Below are 24,130 nucleotides of genomic sequence, written 5' to 3' on the forward strand. Positions count from 1 at the left end.
CATGTGGCTGGTGGCCATTTTGAGTGCAGCTACAGGCACTGGCCATGTGCTGGCAGGCAAGTGGCCATTTTGAATGCAGGCTTTGTTGTTAGGCCTCCAACCATTTTGCCTACTTTTCAACCTTTATTTATGCCCAGGGGTAGTGAGTCTTGCATGGGCCTAGTCTTTCTGTGGGTTGTCTTGAATTTAAACATCATGGAGGCCATGGATGGAATGGGATTGTGCTGATTTTTCAGTGATTTTCGTTTTTTGGGCCTGTACTTGTGGCCTTTTCACCAGGGGTATTTGAGTCTAGCATGGGCCTAGTCTTTCTGTGGGCTGTCTTGAACTTAAACATCATGGAGGGCATGGATGGAATGGGATTGTGCTGATTTTGCAGTGTTTTTCGATTTTTGGGGGTGTTCATGGGGAGGGACAGGCCATGTGGCTGGTGGCCATTTTGAGTGCAGCTACAGGCACTGGCCATGTGCTGGCAGGCAAGTGGCCATTTTGAATGCAGGCTTTGTTGTTAGGCCTCCAACCATTTTGCCTACTTTTCAACCTTTATTTATGCCCAGGGGTAGTGAGTCTAGCATAGGCCTAGTCTTTCTGTGGGCTGTCTTGAACTTAAACATCATGGAGGGCATGGATGGAATGGGATTGTGCTGATTTTGCAGTGTTTTTTTCGATTTTTGGGGGTGTTCATGGGGAGGGACAGGCCATGTGGCTGGTGGCCATTTTGAGTGCAGCTACAGCCACTGGCCATGTGCTGGCAGGCAAGTGGCCATTTTGAATGCAGGCTTTGTTGTTAGGCCTCCAACCATTTTGCCTACTTTTCAACCTTTATTTATGCCCAGGGGTAGTGAGTCTTGCATGGGCCTAGTCTTTCTGTGGGCTGTCTTGAACTTAAACATCATGGAGGGCATGGATGGAATGGGATTGTGCTGATTTTGCAGTGTTTTTCGATTTTTGGGGGTGTTCATGGGGAGGGACAGGCCATGTGGCTGGTGGCCATTTTGAGTGCAGCTACAGGCACTGGCCATGTGCTGGCAGGCAAGTGGCCATTTTGAATGCAGGCTTTGTTGTTAGGCCTCCAACCATTTTGCCTACTTTTCAACCTTTATTTATGCCCAGGGGTAGTGAGTCTTGCATGGGCCTAGTCTTTCTGTGGGTTGTCTTGAATTTAAACATCATGGAGGCCATGGATGGAATGGGATTGTGCTGATTTTTCAGTGATTTTCGTTTTTTGGGCCTGTACTTGTGGCCTTTTCACCAGGGGTATTTGAGTCTAGCATGGGCCTAGTCTTTCTGTGGGCTGTCTTGAACTTAAACATCATGGAGGGCATGGATGGAATGGGATTGTGCTGATTTTGCAGTGTTTTTTGATTTTTGGGGGTGTTCATGGGGAGGGACAGGCCATGTGGCTGGTGGCCATTTTGAGTGCAGCTACAGGCACTGGCCATGTGCTGGCAGGCAAGTGGCCATTTTGAATGCAAGCTTTGTTGTTAGGCCTCCAACCATTTTGCCTACTTTTCAACCTTTATTTATGCCCAGGGGTAGTGAGTCTAGCATGGGCCTAGTCTTTCTGTGGGCTGTCTTGAACTTAAACATCATGGAGGGCATGGATGGAATGGGATTGTGCTGATTTTGCAGTGTTTTTCGATTTTTGGGGGTGTTCATGGGGAGGGACAGGCCATGTGGCTGGTGGCCATTTTGAGTGCAGCTACAGGCACTGGCCATGTGCTGGCAGGCAAGTGGCCATTTTGAATGCAGGCTTTGTTGTTAGGCCTCCAACCATTTTGCCTACTTTTCAACCTTTATTTATGCCCAGGGGTAGTGAGTCTTGCATGGGCCTAGTCTTTCTGTGGGCTGTCTTGAACTTAAACATCATGGAGGGCATGGATGGAATGGGATTGTGCTGATTTTGCAGTGTTTTTTGATTTTTGGGGGTGTTCATGGGGAGGGACAGGCCATGTGGCTGGTGGCCATTTTGAGTGCAGCTACAGGCACTGGCCATGTGCTGGCAGGCAAGTGGCCATTTTGAATGCAGGCTTTGTTGTTAGGCCTCCAACCATTTTGCCTACTTTTCAACCTTTATTTATGCCCAGGGGTAGTGAGTCTTGCATGGGCCTAGTCTTTCTGTGGGTTGTCTTGAATTTAAACATTATGGAGGGCATGGATGGATTGGGATTGTGCTGATTTTGCAGTGTTTTTCGATTTTTTTGTGCTGTATAACTGAACTGATGTTCCTCTGTCTTCCATTTTTTTTAGGTGCACAAGATTCAAGAGAACCACCAGTGCCAGGAAGAAGTTCTGCAGCGGTGTGTGTGTGCAGCATAACGTCACGCGACGTCACGTCTGGCCTCAGACAACTCTACAATTCGTGCAACTGCGGCCTGCTGTCTGACCTGCTCTGAAGAAGATGGCCCCAAAGAAAGGTCTCCGTAGCTCCTCTAGCAAGAAAGTTGCTAGTAAGGAGCAGAAGAAGCAAGTTACCAAGGAGGCTGGTGTGCCACCCGCCACGTTTTTTGGGAGAAAAAAAAAAGTACGCCTACAGCAGCAGGATCTGCTGGGGACCAAGCTGGGAGCAGCACCCCTGCTCCATTGGTTTCAGTGCCTCCACCACCACGCCAACTTAAGTCAAAGCCCTTGAGTGCTTCAGAGGCAGTGTACTTCTCCAATCACCATCGACCAGTGATGTTGGCTCATCGCAAGAAAGTAGCAGCAATGTCCCTGAATCAACACAGGTTGTTGTAACTCATCTGACAAGTGTTGATCAACCACAGCCGCAACAACAACACCATGTGCAAGTACACGCCCAAGTACATGTGGAAGGAGAGGCAGCAAAAGGGGATGCACAAGCAAAGGTGCATGGAGGTTCACAAGTGCCCACAATAGTTGTTCCTCCCGAAGTAGGGGCACATCAGGAAATCGACAATGAAGCCGAGGTATCATTGGAAGCCACTCCTCCTGATGATCATTCATTGTCTTCCACATCCCTAGCAAGGAAAAGATCAAGGGGGGTGTCTACATCTTCTTCAAGCCCACCTCGTTCTGATGCAAGTGATCTGTCTTGGGAACCACAACTGCGGTCTGACAGTGAGGCACACCATGATCTGACACAGGTACCGAAGCGTAAAAGGAAGGTCGTCCAAAAACTCAAACCTATGGAGTGTGATGAGGCTCAACAAGAAGTGACAGATACTGCTGGTGATGAAGCCTCTCACGATGACGACGAGCCAGTCATCACAAAGGTCACTGCAGCCCCACCGGGCATGCAGCAAAGAGACATTTTGACCCTATCCCGAGAAGCTGCTGAGCGTGATGATGATGTCGGCGAGGAGGCAATGGAAATGGAATCATTAGATTTGGAGTTAAGTAGTACACCAAAACCTACCGCTTCCATATTTCTTCCTCGCAAGAAGGTACCCACCTCGTCCTCGACCTCAATTCGTGGTGGTGAAAGTGCAAAACGTACTGAAGTTCGGCAATCCACATCCTCCACTTCATCTGGCATTAGCAGCAGGACCACCACCACCAGTATCGCCGCCTCCTCCGGCCCCCAAAGACATTTCAAGTCTCCAGTTTGGGACTTCTTTAGTGTTTGCCCAAAAATGGAAAACGTAGCCATTTGTAGCCTTTGTAAGGTTCGAGTTGGTCGTGGTAAGCTTGGTTCTAACTATGGTACCGGAGGCCAGAGAGGTCATCTTAAGAGAGCGCACCCTGTCCAATGGCTTCCGCACCTAGAGGCGTTTATGCAAGGCAGAATTGCACGTAATGAAAACGTTGATTTTTCATCTGATGATGAGGAGGAAGAAGACGATTCAAACACTTCACTTACACCCAGTACCCCTGTGAGCAGCACACCCCATGTGAGCCGCACTAAGAGTGTGGGAGAGAGTGAGACATCAATGCGGAAAAGTACATCAGCGAGCGTAACTGGGTCGAAGAGATCATCATCATCCCGTAAATCCTTGGTCCAGGGCAACATTAAAAAGATGTTGTTTACAGAAGCGCAATATGAACGCAACCACCCAATGACGCGTCTATATAACACTAAGCTGGCTAAAATGCTAGCTCTGGACCTTCTCCCTTTTTCTTTTGTAGAAGGGGTTGGTTTTCTAGAATTAGTGGCAGCGCTCTGCCCTAAATGGAAGGTTCCTAGCCGGTTCTATTTTGCCCGAGTTGCGGTTCCAGCACTACATGAAGATGTTCTGAAGGTGATTGGGGCAGCTTTGCAGAAGAGTGCTGTTCACACTATACATCTGACAACAGACATGTGGACCAGTGGCGCAGGCGCTGATTACATGTGCATCACTGCACACTGGGTCTCTTTTTCAGGGGCTAAAGCAAAGCTAAACGCAGGTGTTGACACGGACATTGTTTTTAAAGCTGCTCGGAAACATGCAACACTAGCCATGTTTGGTTTGGAGAAACGTCACACAGCAGAAAACATTTTGGATGTCTTTAACACAAAGGTCCTTAACTGGCTGTCCCCACTAAAACGCCAGGTTGGTTATGTTTCCACGGACAATGGCGCCAATATAGTTAAGGCCATGAGGGACGGTTACTATTTCAGAGTGCCGTGTTTGGCGCACTGTATAAACCTGGTTGTCCAAAAATTCTTGGCTAATAAAGCCAGTGCAGCGTACAGTGTATTGGACACCTGCCGAAAAATGTGCAAGCATTTCAGCCATTCTTTTAAGGCCCGGAAGCAGCTGAGGAGCCTGCTATATCAACGTAAAATGCCAGTGAAAGCACTCATCCAGGAGGTGGTAACACGTTGGAACTCAACCTTCTACATGCTTGAGCGTCTGTATGAGCAGTATATGGAACTCGATCAATATTTCCTTACAGAGGGTACAGAGGAGCTGAGGATGGGTGGGCCGCAATGGAACATAGTTCAAGGCCTGACACGCATGCTTCGTCCTTTTGAGTTCTTCACGCGTGCAGTCAGCAAGGAGGACTCTAATTTGGGAAAAGCTATCCCATTGTTGTACATGCTGGAGGACCAACTGAAGGAGGTGTGTTCTGTGTTTGAAAAAGATGACAAAAACCAAGACTCTTTGCTTCTGGCTGAGCAATTATTAGAGCTCCTACAAGGTGATGAACGTCTTAAAAAGATCCACTCAGAACAGCATTACATTTGTGCTACTATTCTGGATCCACGCTACAAAAAGGCGCTGGCAGGCCAAGCATTCTTTCCTTTTGATGATGAACATGTTCCAAAGTACAAACGTTGGCTAGCCTTGTCAGCCAAGAAGTTTGAAACAGAACGGCTAAAAATTGAAGGAAATGGCAGTACATCAGCAGGCCATCCCCAGTCAAAACAATCCACTTCTGCACCTGTGGCTGTGGCACAAGTGACCTCTCAGCCGTTAAAGACACCGGCAACCGGATCATCTGCACGAGACACAACAGAAACATTGGAGGCTGAAGAGGATTGGCTAGCTCTGCGTGGGTTTGGTTCTCAAAAGGTCAGAGGCACAGCAAGAGCTAAGCAAAGTGGAGGAACCTTGGAAGAGGACCTTGAGTCGATGGTGAAGGACTATCTGAATGACTCAACAGAGGTCTATGTTAATTCTGACCCATTGGCGTATTGGCATGGGAAAAAAGAATTGTGGCCACAGCTCACCAACCTGGCTTTAAACTACTTGTCTTGCCCACTCACAAGCGTGTCTTCTGAACGGGTTTTCAGTGCTGCTGGTGGCATTGTAACTCCCAAACGGAGCCGCCTCTCGCCCAAAAATGTGGAGAGGTTAACAATGATCAAGATGAATCAGCACCTCATACCACCAGATTTCAGAGTACGAGAAAGCGTGCCGGATGAAGAGGAGGTGGCCAGCAACATAGATGAGGGAATTTCTACTCTGTCAGGTGACACTGAGCTCACCCTGCCTGAATTCGCAGAGTATGATGACGAAGCCTTATTCTTATTCCTGGACCGTGATACCGAGCCCTGAAAATGAGACAACGAATCAATAACTTTCTTTTTCGTCCCTATTCACTTTTATTCCTGTCTGTCTGTCTTTCTTTGTTGTGCACAGTTAATATATTACAAACTTTAATCAGATAATCACAAAATCAAGCCCATCAGCAGAACGGTCTTCACTGGTTTGCTAATTGATTTGAAGTTGCCGCAGTCTGCATTCCTCAGGTTCACAATTTCAGAAGAACATGCTCCTCTATCCTCCTCCTCCAGACTCCTATTTCCATCAAACCAGAGGGCTGGTTTACGCCCAATGAAGAAAGACTCAGCACTTGTGGGGGTGTTGTTGTACCTCTTTGCAGGTGAGTTGACGGCTCTGGGGCCATTGCTGGGAAGCTCTAATACCGGATAAAAGTGTTTTGGACCAAATCCCAGGCGGAAAATTATTTGTGTTTTTGATGACTTGCTTGCCTTTGAGGTGCTCTTAGGGGGGCTTCCTGGTGTTTGCGGGTGAGTTTCGTGGTCTGGGAGCACTGCTGGGACACTCTAATCTTGATTGCATTTGCTTTTCAGGAAATCCGTCGTGGCAACCCCGACTTATGGCCTAGCTACGCAGCGCGTTTGGACCGAAGGCCGAGAAATATTGCAAGTATGAGATTTTGCTTTTGGCCTGTTTGGGGGTGTTATGCTTCTTGGCTGGTGGGTTGGCGGGTCTTGGGGCATTCCTGGGAAGGTCTAATACCGGGTAGAAGTGGTTGGGACAAAATCCAGGCCGATTTTTTTTTGGCTATTTCTGACATTTTGCTCAATGTAGCCTTTTCGGGGGCCTGTTTGGGGGGCTTCCTGGTGTTTGTGGGTGTGTTTCGGGGTCTGGGCTCACTGCTGGCTATATATACTTTACTTTGCAAGAGGTTTGAAGCAAATCCATGGTGGCAGAGGGGAGTTAGGGCCTAGCTGCAGAGCGCGCGCGGAGTGATTTGGGAAATTTGGGAAAAATTGACTAAGTCCCCATTTTTGTACTTTTGCTCTTTGGCTGTTTGGGGGTCTTCTACTAGTTTTCGCCTGGGTTGACGGCTCTGGGGCCATTGCTGGGAAGCTCTAATACCGGATAAAAGTGTTTTGGACCAAATCCCAGGCGGAACATTTTTAGTGTTTTTGATGACTTGCTTGCCTTTGAGGTGCTCTTAGGGGGGGTTCCGTCTGTTTGTGGGTGAGTTTCGTGCTCTGGAAGCACTGCTGGGACACTCTAATCTTGATTGCATTTGCTTTTCAGGAAATCCGTCGTGGCAACCCCGACTTATGGCCTAGCTACGCAGCGCGTTTGGACCGAAGGCCGAGAAATATTGCAAGTATGAGATTTTGCTTTTGGCCTGTTTGGGGGTGTTATGCTTCTTGGCGGGTGGGTTGGCGGGTCTTGGGGCATTCCTGGGAAGGTCTAATACCGGGTAGAAGTGGTTGGGACAAAATCCAGGCTAATTTTTTTTTGGCTATTTCTGACATTTTGCTCAATGTGGCCTTTTCGGGGGCCTGTTTGGGGGGCTTCCTGGTGTTTGTGGGTGAGTTTCGGGGTCTGGGAGCACTGCTGGGACACTCTAATCTTGATTGCATTTGCTTTTCAGGAAATCCGTCGTGGCAACCCCGACTTATGGCCTAGCTACGCAGCGCGTTTGGACCGAAGGCCGAGAAATATTGCAAGTATGAGATTTTGCTTTTGGCCTGTTTGGGGGTGTTATGCTTCTTGGCGGGTGGGTTGGCGGGTCTTGGGGCATTCCTGGGAAGGTCTAATACCGGGTAGAAGTGGTTGGGACAAAATCCAGGCGGAAAAGCCTTTTGGCACTTTTTGTAACTTAGGGTTCGTTAGGGTTAGCCCTAGCAGCAGGATTGCATGTGTTTCGGGGTGTTCTAGATTTTTGCAACTGAGTTCTGGGGTCTTAGAGCACTCGTGAGAATGTGTAATTTTGGTTGCAAGTCATTTGAAGAAAATCCATGGTGGGAAAGGGGGGATTTGGCATAGTTAAAGAAAGCCTTTGCCACTATTCTTAACTTAGGGTTCGTTAGGGTTAGCAGTATTTCTATTGCATGTGTTTGAGTGGGGGGGATTTCGAGTCTTGGAGCGATGCTGGCTATGGCTACTTTTGCTTGGTTGCTTGCAAGTGGTTTGAATGCAATCCACGGTGGGTAAGGGGTAATTAGGAAGGGGGTACTTCGGCCTACTGTTACTTTCAAAGTAAGTTTTGTCACCAGTTTTCTGCTAGGCCTCGTTTTTTGAGATTTGATTGGGGGTCTTCTACATTTTTGCGACTGGCTTTAGTAAGGGTCTGGGTGGGAGCACTGCTAGGAAGATCTAATTTTGTTCTAAAAAACACTTTACAGTAAAGGGGTAAAGATCCGCTACATTAATTTGCCCATACTTATTTATCCTTCAAAAGGTGACTCAGACAGAGTACGCACTTTCAAAAATATTGTACTGTCTACTAGGAAAATCAAATTGTGACTTTTTGCACTCCACAGCCTACATACCTTATATTTATTTATCAGTGGTGTTGTAATATTATATCACTTCCTGTTTTTCGTTGAATAATTACAGGCCGGGTTTCAGTCTCTGTAATGGGGAAAAAAGGATGGAGTCAGGCTTCACAGTAGCGAGCCACAATTCAGCATCAGGCAGGCAGTGGACAGGGTGTCTTCTGGTGACCAACATCGATGGACGAAGCGTCGGCTGCAATGGAGGAGTGCCGCTAATAGGAGGATTTTTTTTCTGCAGGCAACTGACTTACCACTTCCAACAGGACCACTACAACCACATAGATACAGTATCCCTTGCCTTTTTCTCTGACTGTGACTGCATTTCTTGGATCTCTCTCTCTGCTTCTAAATTGATCCCTTAACACATCACTTAGTCCACTCCACTATCACATCTGCACCACACATAGTCATTTGTAAGTGCTCCTACGTAATTCGCAAGTCGCAGCACGCCCCAGGCCGTAGAGGACTGGGATGGCCCCAATGATGAAGAATGTCACCAAGGGGCAACCCTGGTGAGTGAGGGGACACCTAGAAAAAAAGCAATTTCTCCTTTTCTATCTACTATACCTTCCGGACCAACCCCACTGAGTGTTGTTGTGAATGGATTTATAGTGACCAGCAAGGCTCTCGGGTATCTGGCTACAGAGACCTTATGTTGAATATCGTTATCAATAATTCCACACAGGCCCTGTACTGTCGCATTGTTTCTTCCACAGTTGTCGAATGTACTACTTACTTTTCACTGACATGCATGCAGTAGTGCATGCACTTTCAAAGATTGATGGATAGGTTTGGACCCAAAGATTTGTTTATGTTCACAATTCTTTGTCTATGCTGTGCTATTTTTTCTTGTCTCCCAAAACCTTTCCCAAAAACCCCCGTACCCATCCATTTTTCAAACCCTAACCCTCTTCCCCCGGGCTGTGTGGTTTTGATTGATGTGTGACTAAATTACAGCAATAAATCCACACACTTGCTGGGGAGGATAAGGTGATAGCAACAGGCTGGTGAAGAAATCCGAGGATATATTCTTACTCTGCTTGACAAAGAACCATTGCTAATGTGAAAGAACTTCAACCGAATTAGTAGTTATACATTACCATTTGTTAGGCTACAATGTGGCACTGTTCTACTGTACTTCTGTCACCTGCTATATTCTCAGTTGTACCGTTGAATTGCTCAGGAGGACAAACCAGATTTCATTTTCGGTTTTTTTCATAGGCATGCAACTGCCACTGTGTCACACCACTAGTACCACCGCTATGAGGAAATTTTATCCGACCAAGATTGCCAACCTTATTCGCTGTTTCCCGTGGAGCCAGCCCTGGGTCTAGCCCTACTTTCAAACACAAATTACAGGTAAGATAAGCGTTTGGTGGTTTGGGGGTATAATGGAGTATTAGTACGAGAGACGAGAGACTGAAGGTAGTACTACTAAAGTCCTAGGACTCTTGGATTCACTTCACTTAGTCTGTGAGAGGCACTTAGTGTTGAAAACATTTGGGCATTTACACTTAAAGGAAGAAAATGGAACTAAACTTTCAGGAAAACAAAGTCACTGTTAAACCCCCACCCGCCAGGCAAGCAGTAAGAAACGGGTATGCTCAGATAAAGTTTGAAAAAGTATATTTATATCCCTAACAAAATAATCTCCCGCAAGACCCTCCCTAACCCCAACGATTGTCCTTCAAAAGTCCCCAAAAACCCAACTCCCAATTCCCACCCCCCAAAAGTCTCTAAAAAAGGGGCAAGGGACACTATGGGTGGATGCTGTCAACTTTTTGGGCCAGGGCATCATGCTCCTGGCGGAGCAAGGCGTACTCTACGCGGAGCCCCTCCAACTGGTTGGAAAAGTGGTGGAGCTCCTGCTGGAGGCGGGACACCATCAGGGTACTGCGGCGCAGGCGTGCCTTCAATGCCTTGTAGGTGCAACGGCTGTGAGAGGAAGCTGTAGCTGTTGTCCTTGCTACTCGGCGGTGGCGTTTGGCTTTGGCAGCCCGGCTCAGTCTGGGTGGACCACTGTGCTGGGTGGCACTGGCAGCCCGTGGGGGAACGGAGGCCGATGCAGACGACGTAGTTGTTGTGGTCGACTGCACACTTTCTTCGTCCTCCAGGGCCACCAGCCGCCGATATTCGGCCACAGTGGCATCGATCCGCCGTTGCCGGGCCGCTCTAGCCAGCTCCTTCCTCCTTGTTCGTTTGGAAGGAGAACCTATATGAAGAAAGAAAGACATAGTCTGTAACCAATGCTCTTTAAGATTAACTCAATCATTCAGCAGAAATTTGTGTTGCACTACAACTAGCAACTTGCAAACGCATTACATAACTATTGAGGCCAGTATCTATCTAACCTCACACTTCTTCATCCTTGCTCTAACATTAGTGGGAGTTTAAGGAACAAATTCTACGAGCACTATGGACTTCCATTGGAGTCGACTATGAAAGTACACCAGTCTTATTCTTCTTCTTGTCTCTTGTTTTGGAAAATTGGTACGTTATCTTCTGCAAGCCGGCATAATGGCAGCGCAGTAAACTTGCACCCGAGAAAAAGAGACGCACGCCATGAGGAGTGACCTAGACTTGCGTTGCGTTACTGTACCCGTCCAGTACATGCAGGTGGTGAAGCTCTTACTTTTCTATTACGGGTGGCACTGAGAATACTCTGTTACAACTCAAGGGCTACTGCTTAATTAATTTAACTTTCACCCTACAGTGGAAATGAATACTAGAAATGGAAAATTGAAGAAGATAAATAATCTGATTATCTATCACTTCACATGGGATGTTTTTGCTTATATATGGGATGACTTTAGGTGCTTTGCTTTTTATTGAGTGACCAGTGATACATCCACACATGAATGACTGAGTACTACTAAACTTATTAAGAGAGGTAGGGAGTGGCCACCGTAATAACCGGATCTATGCAGTGCTTGCAATACAAACTACTGCTACTATTGATGGTAGTATTTGGACAAAATTAAAAGTTCTTTTCCTTGCCTTTCCTACACTGGAACGGACGTGCGGGTGCAGTGTTACATGCTCTTCAAAGTTACACTTAGTTCATCCACTGACCGTCTACTCTCTCTAGATCATGGGTACTCACAAACTTTCTCTCAGGGGCTACATTTACAGTGTAGTTTGGGGCCGAGGGCCGCACTGGTGGAGGCGGAGTCAGAGGGGGCGGGGCTAAAGCAAAACGATAACTTGTGACCATGAGGTTGCACACAGGTCCCTGCAGCAGATGCCCTCATCCACTGAGCCACCAGACCCAGCATTTACATACATCTCTCTCCCTCCTGCTCTCCCTCCTGCCCTCCCTCTCCATCTCTCTCTCCCTCCTGCCCTCCCTCTCCCTCCCCCTCTGTCATGTCACTGTGTGTGTGTCTATCTGTGTCAGCCTTCAGCCCGGGTTGAGACCGCTTCCTCAACGCGCACACACAGACAACAACACCAAAGTACTTAACAGGTCTTTAAAAGACCATTAACATATTATTGAGGCTTTGTTTGTTGTAGCGCCCCTGCTTCTCCACCCTGACAATCACTGCTTGCCCGGCCCCACAGAGCAGAGGCTTTGTTCTATTTCACCTCTTTGTGGCCTTGCATCTCCACTCTGCTCTGTGGGGGCCGGGGGAGCAGTGATTGTCAGAGTGGAGATGCAGGGGCGCTAACAGGTGAAATACAAAAAAGCCTCTGCTCTGTGGGGGCCGGGGGAGCAGTGATTGTCTGCAAGGTATGCGCACCGCCAAGGAAGGCTTGCCGGGCCACCACCGGCCCGCGGGCCGTACTATGAGTACCCCTGCTCTAGATACACATATGCTATCTAAGAGTCAGATAGTAGCATGATCCAGGTATATGGACACATACAGTTTCTGTGTCACCCACCCAGGCTGTTGTCCTTCCACCCATCATTGCTTCATCATTCACCCAGCCATGCATCTCATATTCTTGCCTTCCCAGCTAGTCTTCAATCTCAATAAGTAAGGAATATATAAGAGCTTACCTCTGGCCGCCACCACCACCGTCTCAACTCTCACAGCCGCCGCCTCCTCCCCTGAAGAATCGCCCTCCGCCTCCGTGTCGAGCACCACCACCTCCACACTGGCCCCGCCACCAGATGTTCCACCTACAAAGTACATTTAAGAATGTTAGAATAAAGCACTCACTAGTCTTTGGTCTGGGAATGAAGACATGTGAAAACAATGTAATTTGTGACTGTCTACGTTAAAGTTAAAAAAAATGTCCCTTTTTCCAGGGAAGGTTGTCTTGCTGCACTTTTTGGCACAACTGATAAAGGCTGTTTTTTTAACACGCACCATTTTTCTCCACACAGACAGAAGATGGACTTCTAACAACAAGAGCAAGTTGAAACGAGGTGAGAGCTCGGCTCGACCACAAGAAATGTCTTCAATTAATCGTCAGCACTAACCACTTTTCCATTATCAGTTAAACGTTTAGTTTTATTATGACTTCATTTTAATAAATGTGTTTACTTTTAATAAAGCTTTTAAACTTAAATACAATCTGTGTTTTTTGGTCCAGACTAAAGTGACTGAGCGAAAGGTTTTGCAATTTTTGCAAGCATGAGTCCAGATAGAACACTTCAAAAGACATTATGGACAATCCCAGAGGACTGCACTAAGTTGATAGAGCTATTGCTGACTAGAATCATGGGAGTTTCGCCAACCGTGCAATCTTAGTTAGCTACACAGACAGACTAATAAGAATAATCTAGTAATACCACAGGGAGTCATAGTAGAGGCAGGATAAGAATTTAGATACAGTCTACAAGAAGAGCAAAGACAATTTTGAAAAAAGTCAAATGAGGAACGCTAGGAAAAATAGGTACTAGTCTAAAATGAAAACTTACTGGGGCCAGCAGAGGAGCCCTCGCCTGCCCGATCCTGGCCCTGTTGAACAGCATCCGCCGCCTGCTGCTCCTGTGTCCTCCTCTCGCCCCTGGGGGGAGCTGACGTACAACATGAAAGAAAGAACAGAAAACATGGATGATTGTTGCTTGTCAATGTCAACCAAATCAAACATTTCAAAAGAACAATAACAAAATATTTCCGCGAAATTATATTGATTAGGGTTAGTTTTCATTTATTTGCGGACCTGTGACTTCGAAAGTCACGTAACTCACTAAACAAAGTACTGAAACGTTCACCTAGGACTGGCAGGCAGCAGTCCGCAGGCAAGACGCAAAGTGACAGACAAACTCCATTGTGATTTCAGTCAGATCAGTGACAACACTAACAGTTGCCTGCTACATTACCAGTCATTTAAATAGTCAAACTATCAATCCACCGCCACTATTTTTCTTATTGTCAGGGGTACAAAGGAAGGGGCAGATTTAAGCCCCTTGCGGCTCTTTTGCGCCGTTCTTGCGTGACTTTTGTGACGCAGCAGCTAAACAAAAAAGGGCGCCATGGTGCGGCGTATAATATTATAACAACGTGACGCATTTGGGAGATGCATCCCGTTATAAAGCCCTGCGCCATCAGGGGGCGTTCCGGCGCAAGGGAGGGCATTCCTGCGCTGGAACACATCCTAATAGTGGCTGAGGGAAATCTACAAAATTTCAATCAGTCACCTTTAGGACAATGATGCGTCACACAAACCCTGCACCTGCTTGAAGCAGACGTACGGCTTGACCCAGCATTGGGGAGATAGGGTACCCCAGAGCATTGCTGGAGCTGCGCCATCGTTGTGACGCAACTCCAGCAGTAAAGCTTCGGTGACGTTTTGGGCCCATGGTGCGCCGCATTGCAAATACGGCGCACCATGTTTGGTGGTGGTAGCGGGCCGCACAATTAATGGCGCATCCCTGCTACTTTGCAGGGATGCGACGGTAATTGCAATTCTGCCCCTTAGGGGCATACTTACTTACGCGTTCTGGCGTATCTCCAGAGATGCGCCAGATCAAATGCGTCACGCAAAACTACCCTTGCGACACGGCAGATGCGCCTCATTTACAATGCGGCGCGCCCTGGCGCAAGGGTAGGCACTTGCGTGACGCATCTCGTCACAAAAGAGCGGCGCATCGCTGGAGTCACGTCGCCAACGCAATGCAACTCCAGTAATGCTCAGGGCCACCCAATACTTAACATGCTGTGTCAGTCCTTTAGCCTGCTTCGAGCAGACATAAGGAATTGAATTGACGTAGCAGCGTCGCAGAAGTGCCTGCGTTAAATCTTGTAGATTTCACGCAGGCAATTTTGCGATGCGCACAGCCGCCGGACCGCCCACCCTGCGTACTAGGAACGCACCCATTGTGGTGCAGGCCCATGGCTTTATAACGTGACGCATCTCCCTAGATGCGTCATGCTGTAAATGACTCGCAGGGATGCGGCACGTTTACGCCGCTGTTGCGTCACGCAAGGCAACGTAAACGTGGCTTAAGGGGCTTATAAATGTAATCTGCCCCCTAGTGTCTAGCATTACGCAGTTCTGTAAAGTACACTCATACATAATAGTTACTCAGGCCAATGAGACCACGAAATAGAAAACAAATAAGCATAGTAGCAACGCCACTGAGAAGGAGAGCAGTGCACCTGAAATGCACAGAAGATTTTGAAATATAATTTAACTACAATGTAATCGTCATCAGCGGCATTATTGGCTTGCTCCATGTAAAAAACAAATATTTGCAATACAACAACACAGAGCAGGAGAAAACATCATAGTAGTGAGTGATTAAATGGCTACTACTACTCACCAAGCCCGGGGATCTCCAAGCCGAGCTGGTCCAGCAGGTCGCGCTCGCGGTCCAGGAGGTCCGTCCAGCGATGGGTGACCTGGCTGTAGGTGCGCTGGACCCCGTAGAGGTGGGATATGGCCCAGCACACCTTCTCCCACCGCTTCCAGCGCTCCCGTATGTTGTAGCCGCCGGCCGCGATCCTGCCGCCTCCCGCGATGGTCCTGGGCAGGCGGCGCTGGACGAAGTAGACCAGCGCGCCCACTTCCTCCGGGCTGAATATCTCCCGTCGCGTCACCTGCTCCCCCCTCAATCTCCCGCATGCTGTCCTGGCACTGGGTCCAGCACTACTCCCCGCCGCCGCTGCGGCCCTCAAGTGCCTGGGCAGCTTCACGGCGCCTGGCTTGACCATGGTCTGGGCAGGTAAGGTAGGAAGAAGTAGAAAATTAAGAAAGAATAGGATAGGGAAGAAGAAAAGAAAAGAGTTTAAAAAAGTAGTTTAAAAGTAAAGAAAAATAGCAGAAAAGACAAAAATATACAGCTAGGAAAAGAGAGGGATAGATAAGAAGCAAAATCGTAAAAAAAAAACTGAAAACAAGCAAAGGATGGCAAAGATACCAAGAGGATTAAACACCATGCCCAGACACAGGAAATGAATGAAAAACAAGATGGCCGGCGCCCGTTCACGAGCGCGAAAGTAAGTTCGCGCGAGATTTTCCTCGCGATCTCGTGCGAACCTCTAGATTTCCCGCGCGATCTCGTGCGAACCTCTACTCGCAATGCGCTTACTGCGCGAGATTATACATAGCGGGCGGAAACGGAAATACGTCACGCAAACAAAATGGCCGCGCCCGTACTCGACCTTGGGGTAAATTTGCGTGTTGCGCTGCAAGCGGCTCGCGAATACTGCAAAAAAACTTGCGAAACAACAAGCCGCAAAAAAATAAAATGCTCATTCGCACGAATTGGCGGCTTCCGCGGTCGGTTTCGCACGACGCCGCGCCCCGCGAATAGCGCGAAAAAACCGAAAAACGATTTCAGCAAAAGCAAAAGCAATGAGCAGGTGCAAAAGGTCAACCTCATGATTTGTAACGATTCTTTGTAGTGCTTCCTGAGGGGGCCCTCCAGAATTCGGTTGCCTGCTTGCAACTATTGTGTGACCCTGCTCTGACCTTAACTGTATGCCACAAAGGTCCTGATTTACAGCTAAAGGAGCAGACAAGCAGGTGCCAGGCTGGAACTTGAAATTCTTTCAGTGACACATTAATTAGCCCCTAATTCATTATTGTCAGTTGGGGCAGGGCAGGTGTTGTTAATAAACTAACCCCAAATTAATTCATGTCAGTTCAAGCAGGGCAGGTGGGCTTGCTTTTCCCCCCTATCTTCTACAGTGATGATGAACCAGAGGGTGGCATTGATGTAACAGAGGGTGGCATGGGTCAAAGAGAGGGTGCCAGTGGTGAAACAGAGGGTGCTGGGAGGCTGTGATGATGAACCAGACGTAGAAACAACATAGTCGCGACCGTTGCGAGCCGACAAGTAAGTTCGCAATTGCGAACTAGTACCAAATCCTCGCGAACTGGCAGAAACAATTGCGAACACACTAAAAAAAAATCCGCGGGAATTCGCGGATTTTGCGGATTGCGAGTTCGCAAATCCGCAAAATTCACGAACGCGAGATCCGCAAAATTCGCCCATGCTTAATAGTGGGGTGCAATCTGGAGGGTCTGACAATTTACCTCTGTTGCAAATCAATCACCAAGTCCCCCAGTTGAACAGCTGACAAAGGATATGATAATTCAGCCCTTTCATTTTTTTGCCAAAGAACATACCGGCTGTGTTGTCTATGAAATCTGTGATAATTTTTTCTTTGTCAGTCCCAAGAAGATGACTTTCAACTCCAGATGGCATAGCATTTCCGATGCCAATCACAGAACATGGAAGTTCAGGTCCTGTTTGTGAGTGCCCCAAGAATACTGCGTCAATTCATTGTTGTCTGAAATATTAGTGGCTGGAAGGCCTGAATGTGAACTGATTTTTCTTATGAAATCACTATTAAAAGGCATACATCTCTGTGATCAGCCAGAGGAAGCTACCTTGCTTTCATTTTCAGAGATGCACATGGATCTACTTTATGAGAGGTCATATAGCTAAATAGCATCTGAAACTATCAAGCGGATGTCTGACTTCTTACGAAAAAAGTGGGAATTTGTTTTCTTTAAAGGTTTCACACTGAGAAATATGGCCTAATGAACTGAACCTCTGACAAGTTGGAGCCCTTTTGGCATTGACAGAGAAATCATATGTTGTGAAAAGTATTAAGAGAAAGCTCTTTACACGGTCCTTCACAGTAACTATTCATCGATGTAAAGGTGAAGCGCTCAGAGGTAAAGTCGGGATGCCACTGCAGACAATACCTTTGAATAAACCCTTAGGGATACAGGTACTAACGTTTTTTGCAGGCGCAAATGGGTTTTAGAGCCTCTTGCGACCGCAAAAGATGTGTGGCCCATGTACTAATCCAATTTTGCGAGTCCAAAATACATTTTTGACTCACAAAATAGGATTAACGACTCACTATTAGGAAGGTGCGTTCCTAATAGTGACTCCTGAAGCTATGCATGACAGTTTTGCGACCACAATTGTGGTTGCAAAACAGTTGAAGTTTACCACCCTTCACAGAAGGATGGTAAGCCACTCGCAAATGGAAAGGGGTCCCCAAGGGACCCCTTTCCCTTTGAGAGTGGCTCTAAAAATAATGTTAAGGGCAGGCAGTGGTCCCAGGGACCACAGGCTGTCCTTAATAAATGAAACTGAAAAGTTTAAATACATTTTTTTAAATGTATCCCGTTTTCCTTTACGGAAAACTGGATGCCATCATACCTGGGATTGCCAGCCATTCCCCATGGGGTTTGCAAATTGCGACAGACTCATTAATTTGCATGAGGCATGCAATTTGCAACCCCATTGGGATTTGCAAACAGTATCTCAGACACTGATGTGCATCCCAATTTGCGAGTTGCAAATTGAGATTCGCAAATGCGACACAATTTCCAACTCGCAAATTGGTGGGTCATACATCTGGCCCTCAGAGTTAAGGTTATATCTGTATTTATAATGCTCATTTCCAATAACAAACTAAAGATACTACCAAAGCTATTTACTGGGGAAAACAATGAGTATCTTGAAGGTCTACAGGTGATAGCTAGTCCCCATGATGCAACAGTTTCAAGATTTGAGCCATCAATTGGTTCAGACTATACAGTTCATTGAGCATGTTTTGAACAGCAAAATCTCCTTTTGTGGGTCCCTCTGTTTGTTGTCTAGTGCCAAAAGATGTCCGATCTGACACCCTGTTTCTGTTCCTGCCTAAAAATACATTCAACCTTCACCTAAGAGATAAAAGCTAATAAGAGGAATGTAAGGCTGTAGCTCCCAGTGCCACGATGGAAATGGTGTCCATGTTCAGCAAGCCATCATTGAGCCCACAGGCACTACCCCCACTATGGTTACTTTTAGGTTCATTTTTGCCCCTTTGAGTTCAAACAGACAACCCATGTTTAATTCTAAAATTCTTCAGTAGAAATTTTATTTGTGTATGCTCATCTATAGTGGACTGAGACTGCAGCTACAAGAGCATTATTTGCAGATAATGGGTCTTGGTGCATAGGACCAAAAAAACTCAGTTAAATACAAATGCCCTGGACGGGCTTCAGACCAAAGCATGGCACTGAAACCGCCTTGCTAGCCGTCACCGAAGAGACTCGAAGGATACTGGATCAGGGAGGATCAGTGGCAGTGATCCTCCTTGATCTAAGTGCTGCCTTCGATACGGTCAGCTACACCACCTTGCTGGACCGTCTCCATAACATCGGAGTCTCAGGTGACGCCTTAAGATGGTTCGAGTCCTTCCTGTCTGGGAGGTCGTTCCAGATCTTTGATGGAGAGATGGTGTCCTCGAGTAAATCCCTGAGCTGCGGAGTACCACAGGGCTCCTCTCTGAGCCCTGTACTGTTCAACGTTTACATGAGGCCGCTGGCGGGTGCTGTCGAACCATATGGCATTAAAATTGTGTCATATGCCGACGACACCCAGCTTGTGGTCTTGTTGGCCACGAAGAACAGTAGGCATTCCACAGCCGACCTCCTAAACTGTCTAGTGGATGTCAAGGGATGGATGACCAACTCCTCCCTAAAACTAAACGGTGATAAGACGGAGCTTATGCTCCTAGGCCCCACCTCTCCCGTACCATTCACTTCACTGTGGCCCAATGCCTTGGGCCCTCCTCCCACCCCTAAGGACAGCGTTAAAAGCCTGGGGATATGGCTTGACAATAAGCTCTCCTTTGCTACTCAGGCAAAGAAACTGTCTTCCACCTGTTTTGGCCTGCTTAGAATCTTGAGGAAAGTCCTCCCGCTACTCCCCCTAGAGGCCAAAAAGGTGGCGGTACAAGGCCTTATCCAGTCACGCCTGGATTCTAACAATGCCTTGTATCTAGGAGCACCAGAAATGACCCTCCGGAAACTACAGGTCGTCCAAAACTGTGCAGCCCGCACCTTGCTGGAACTCTCACGCACCCAATCAGCCAGACCCGCTCTGAAAACTCTCCACTGGTTGCCAGTGAGGCAGAGAGTGACCTTCAAGGCGCTGTGCCTGGCGCACCGCGCCTTCTGGAAAACAGCCCCAGCCATCAACACTGACCTTATCATTCCTTACCAACCTAACAGGAACCTCCGTTCGACAGAGGCGTACCTCGCGGTTGTTCCCAGAGTGAAGCGAGCCAGGTCTGGGGGCAGGATGTTCTCCTTGAACACCGCTAAGCTCTGGAATGCCCTCCCCATCTCACTTCGGTCCAACCCAGACCTCCTTTCATTCCGTAAAAGTCTAAAGACCCTACTGTTCGCCAAATCCGCCTCCCCCTAGATCCCCTCCAGATACTCCCCTCCAGGTACCCCCTGCTTCTACTCAGCGCTTGGACGCTTTCGGGCAGCAAACGCGCTTTACAAGTACTTTTACAATTACAATTACAATTACGATTCCCTTTGAATCTTTAGGTGAGTGAACTCCAAGAGCAATGGGCTTTGTAATTCAAAAACTTTTCTTAACCCTTATATTTGAGACTATGAACAAGTTGAGTAAAAACAAAGGGCATCCAAAATTCCTCAACAGTTAAAATGTAGGTACAGCTAAAATGTGCACCACTGATCATGTATTCACTGTTGCTTGCCAATTTGGGCCCCAATTCCTGATTTATGACCATGTTCCACACATTCATGTCAGTTCTCAATCATTTGTACATTGACTAGTAAAGAAAGAATTATGTACAATTAATCAAGGAACAGCACTGAAAGTTGTGGCCATCTAAAAGTATTTTCTTATTTTAAAGTAAATAAATAATCGTACGACTTCTTGTTTATCTTCATATTCTAAATTCATGTAATCAAAAACCACCAAAGAGAAATAAAAAGTGTAACCACATATACTGTGATTTAATGTTGCAAAAGTTGGACTGGCCAAGTTGAGGTACTCTTGTCATTGTTTAAGGTAGCACGTTTAGGACTTATTACTTTCAGATTATGTTGTTTTTATATACTTTTATAGGGGTTCAATTATAAAGCTAAGCAAAGCATTTGTGTAATATCATCATGTTTTATATAGGATAACTCAAAAAATCTGATATTTAAATTCAACAATAGTCTATCCAGTACATCAATAACAATTATATTATTTAACATGCGACACAGCCTCTTCCTGTAGGTTTACACATTTGCTAGGTAGAGAATGCAGAGGGGTCCTAAGTATATCCTAATTATGATGGAGGATGTGTTGGCTTCTTCCACATAGTATGGGCCTACTTAATAATAATGGAGTTCTAGAAAGAGATCACTACTAGGTTGCAGACTGGGACAGAGTGAGGAGACCAAAATTCTAATCCAGATTCCGCAGCTGGCTCAATTCTGCCCAGCCCAAACCAATTTTTTTCCTTTTGTCACTAAATACCTCTGCGAAAATAGGAGTTCAACATAGTTTAAAAAATACAGGCTTTCACATTTTATTTTACTAACAATGTACAGATCCTACAAACTCGAATTCAAAACTTGGAAACTGGAATCCTACCCTAGTAAAGGCGTAGGTTTTTTTGTGAAGATTTGGCTTTGGCTTTCACAAGTTACAATTCATGACTGAACAATATTGTCAAAGGATACCTGGAGAGGAATCGTAGTCACTTACCAGGTCAAAAATTGCGAGGTCCAGTACACTACACGCCAGAAGATAGGCAGGACTCCTGTTGGGATGTAACTCCAAGGTTTGTAACATTTATGAGCCTCGGTTTCATCGTGTTGTCTGAAACAGAAAATAATCAACACATTTTCATTCACTGACAGTCTTTCACTTAATGATGTGAGCTATATTTTAATTAAGCTCTGCTGCAAGCATGTTCTGGAAGGAAAATAAACACAGATTATGCTCCTCATGACCACATCAAAAACTCTGCAAAAGGTGTGCTTTACTCACTAAAACACCTGAAGAAAATTAAACCTTTCCTTCCCCAGGATGATTTCAAGACTATTGTACAATCCCTAGTCCTCTCGAAACTAGACCACCGGAAAGCCATCCAAACAGGGACACCAAAAGCTCACCTAGCCCCACTAAGGTCAGTCCTCAACATAGCAGCTCGACTCATAACTGGGGTAAAAAGGTTTGAACACATCACACCAACTCTAGACTCCCTCAACTGGCTTCACATTGAAGGGAGATGTATCTACAAATTTGGCATGCATCACACACAAAACCCTTCACTCACATTCCCCCAACTACCTAAAGAGAAAACTGGTAAAAGCTGGAAGATCCAGAACGCCCAGAAGCTCCAAATCACTTCTTCACACCCCTACAACATTGAAAAGGAGAACCACTCAGTACAGATCCTATTCTGGTAATGTACCCAGGATGTGGAACTCACTCCCTATAGACCTCAGATGCAACCCCTCCTTCCCCTGCTTCAAAAGGGACCTGAAACTCCTTCTCCTCATTAAATGCTTTACGGTCCAAGTCAATCAACCTATTCTTCAATAACCAAGCTGACTCCCAGCTGACTCCCTGCTCACTTGTCCATCAAGGATAGGTGGTTATCTGACTGTTTCAACCTCCCGAGCTTCCGAGCTCCCCTTCACTGTTATGCCTAATTATAATGTTTTGTTTATAGCTTTATGCATCCTTATGTGCTGCTATGTAATGTATGCCAAATTATAATGTTTGTTTATATCTTTATGCATCCTTATGTCCTGCTATGTAATTCAACTTGTTTTCCCTTGTGTATGTAAAGGGTTCTGATACCCCCGGGTCTAGCTAGCGCTATATAAAACTTATCAAATACATTTTTTTTAAATAACCCTGTGGAAGGAAAACATTCTGTTATGGCACAGCTATCACATAAAACCTCAGAACTGGTGTTTCATCAGGCTTAAAAATATTTCCCTCTTAAGGAGTAAATATCCCTATGTTCAATGTAAATGTGTACAGTACAATAAATCAGACCATCAAACGTGCTTTACAAAAGCGTAAGCGTTGAGGCAATACCTTTGAACAGGTGTCTCCAACCGGTGAATCGCAAACTACCAGTAGATCGTTGACACTTTCAGAGTAGCTCACAGCCTTAAGTTCATTTTTTTTTTTAAAGCACAGGGTCACAGTTTCATTTTAAAGTTAAGGGAAGGCTGTTTTTATTTTACATTACACTCTTCAGGCTGGGGACAGCAGTGCCTGATAATGAGCAGTGCTGGAGTAAGATTTATGACCCAAGGCACAGAGGTGAAGCACTGGGTTTTATAACTCTTAAATAAGTTCTTGTCATCCAAATATTAGAATGGGAGAACAAAATGATGTGTCTGAATGTTTATAACATTAAAATGAAAAGTCACTTAAATGATATGGGGCACAAGAATCAAAGCTTTTTGTGATCGCAAACAGTGGGATTTGCAAAAATCGGCAAAATGGGCTTTTGCGATGCATGAAACTGGCACGCGCAATTTCGGTACCCGCAATTGTTTGCGATTTCCCTAATTGCGATTGCATTTAAGGAATCGCAATTTGCGGTTCCTTAAATGCAATGCAAAAAGCACTGTGAAATAGCGATTTCGCTATTTGGGGCCGCAAATTACCGAGCAATTGAACTGGTCAGTAATTTGCAAAAACTTTGAAAAATGCACTAAGTGCATTCCTCAAAAGTTTCATGTTGCACCCACACATGCCCTTAAGGTTTGTGTGTGCGCAACATGGGTGCACATCACAATTTCAGGGGAGCAACATGGTGTCCCTTTGACACCCATGCGCCCTTGAAATTGTATGCGCAATTTCCCATTCTTTCCTATGGGCCTACAGGTGACTCGTAATTTACGAGTCGCAATTGAGGAATGATTAGGAATCGCTATTATTATAGTGATTCCTACATGCATAGACATTTGCGAGTCCTTAATTGCGATTCCATAAAAATCGCAATTAAGGACTCGCAAAAACATGTCTTGATGCATATGCCCCTATATTAACTCTTTATTTTAATTTTCTACCATTTCAAAGTTCTGCATTTGCAAACAGCAGGCCTTTTTCTCCCAGTAGACACTTTGCCATATTTATAACTGAAAAATACAGTCCTCTTTTTAAAATGGGAGAAATTTAAAGTAAAGAAAAATATTTCTATAAAACATTTGGGGCCAGATGTAGGTATCCAAATACCGGTCGGAAATACCGATTTTCGGCCGTTTCCGACCGGTATTTGGATATTGAGATGTAGGGGCATGTTAAATTACAGAATCGGTAATTTTACAGAATTTTTAATTTTTCCGATTCGGTAAAATACCGAATTGGTAAAAATTACCGATTCTGTAATTCAACATGTAGGTAGCACTGCAATCAGTGCTACAAGGGTTTAAGAATTCGTTATTTACCACCAACTAGAAGTTAGTGGTAAATAATGAAAACCCTTCAAAAAGCATTTGTTTTGCTTT

General features: G+C 46.0%; 1 protein-coding gene across 1 annotated transcript in view; it reads right to left on the reverse strand.

The window, feature by feature from the left end:
- The window catches only part of LMBRD2 (LMBR1 domain containing 2), a 420,428-nt gene that overhangs the window by 340,756 nt on the left and 55,542 nt on the right, over positions 1-24,130 (reverse strand). Inside the window, exon 4 of the mRNA XM_086960534.1 lies at positions 21,360-21,473. Within this exon, the coding sequence (XP_086816660.1) occupies positions 21,360-21,473 (114 nt within the window). The remainder of the gene's footprint in view (positions 1-21,359; positions 21,474-24,130) is intronic.

The sequence above is a fragment of the Lissotriton vulgaris genome, chromosome 3_1, assembly GCF_964263255.1.
Source record: "Lissotriton vulgaris chromosome 3_1, aLisVul1.2, whole genome shotgun sequence".
NCBI classification, from domain to species: domain Eukaryota; kingdom Metazoa; phylum Chordata; class Amphibia; order Caudata; family Salamandridae; genus Lissotriton; species Lissotriton vulgaris.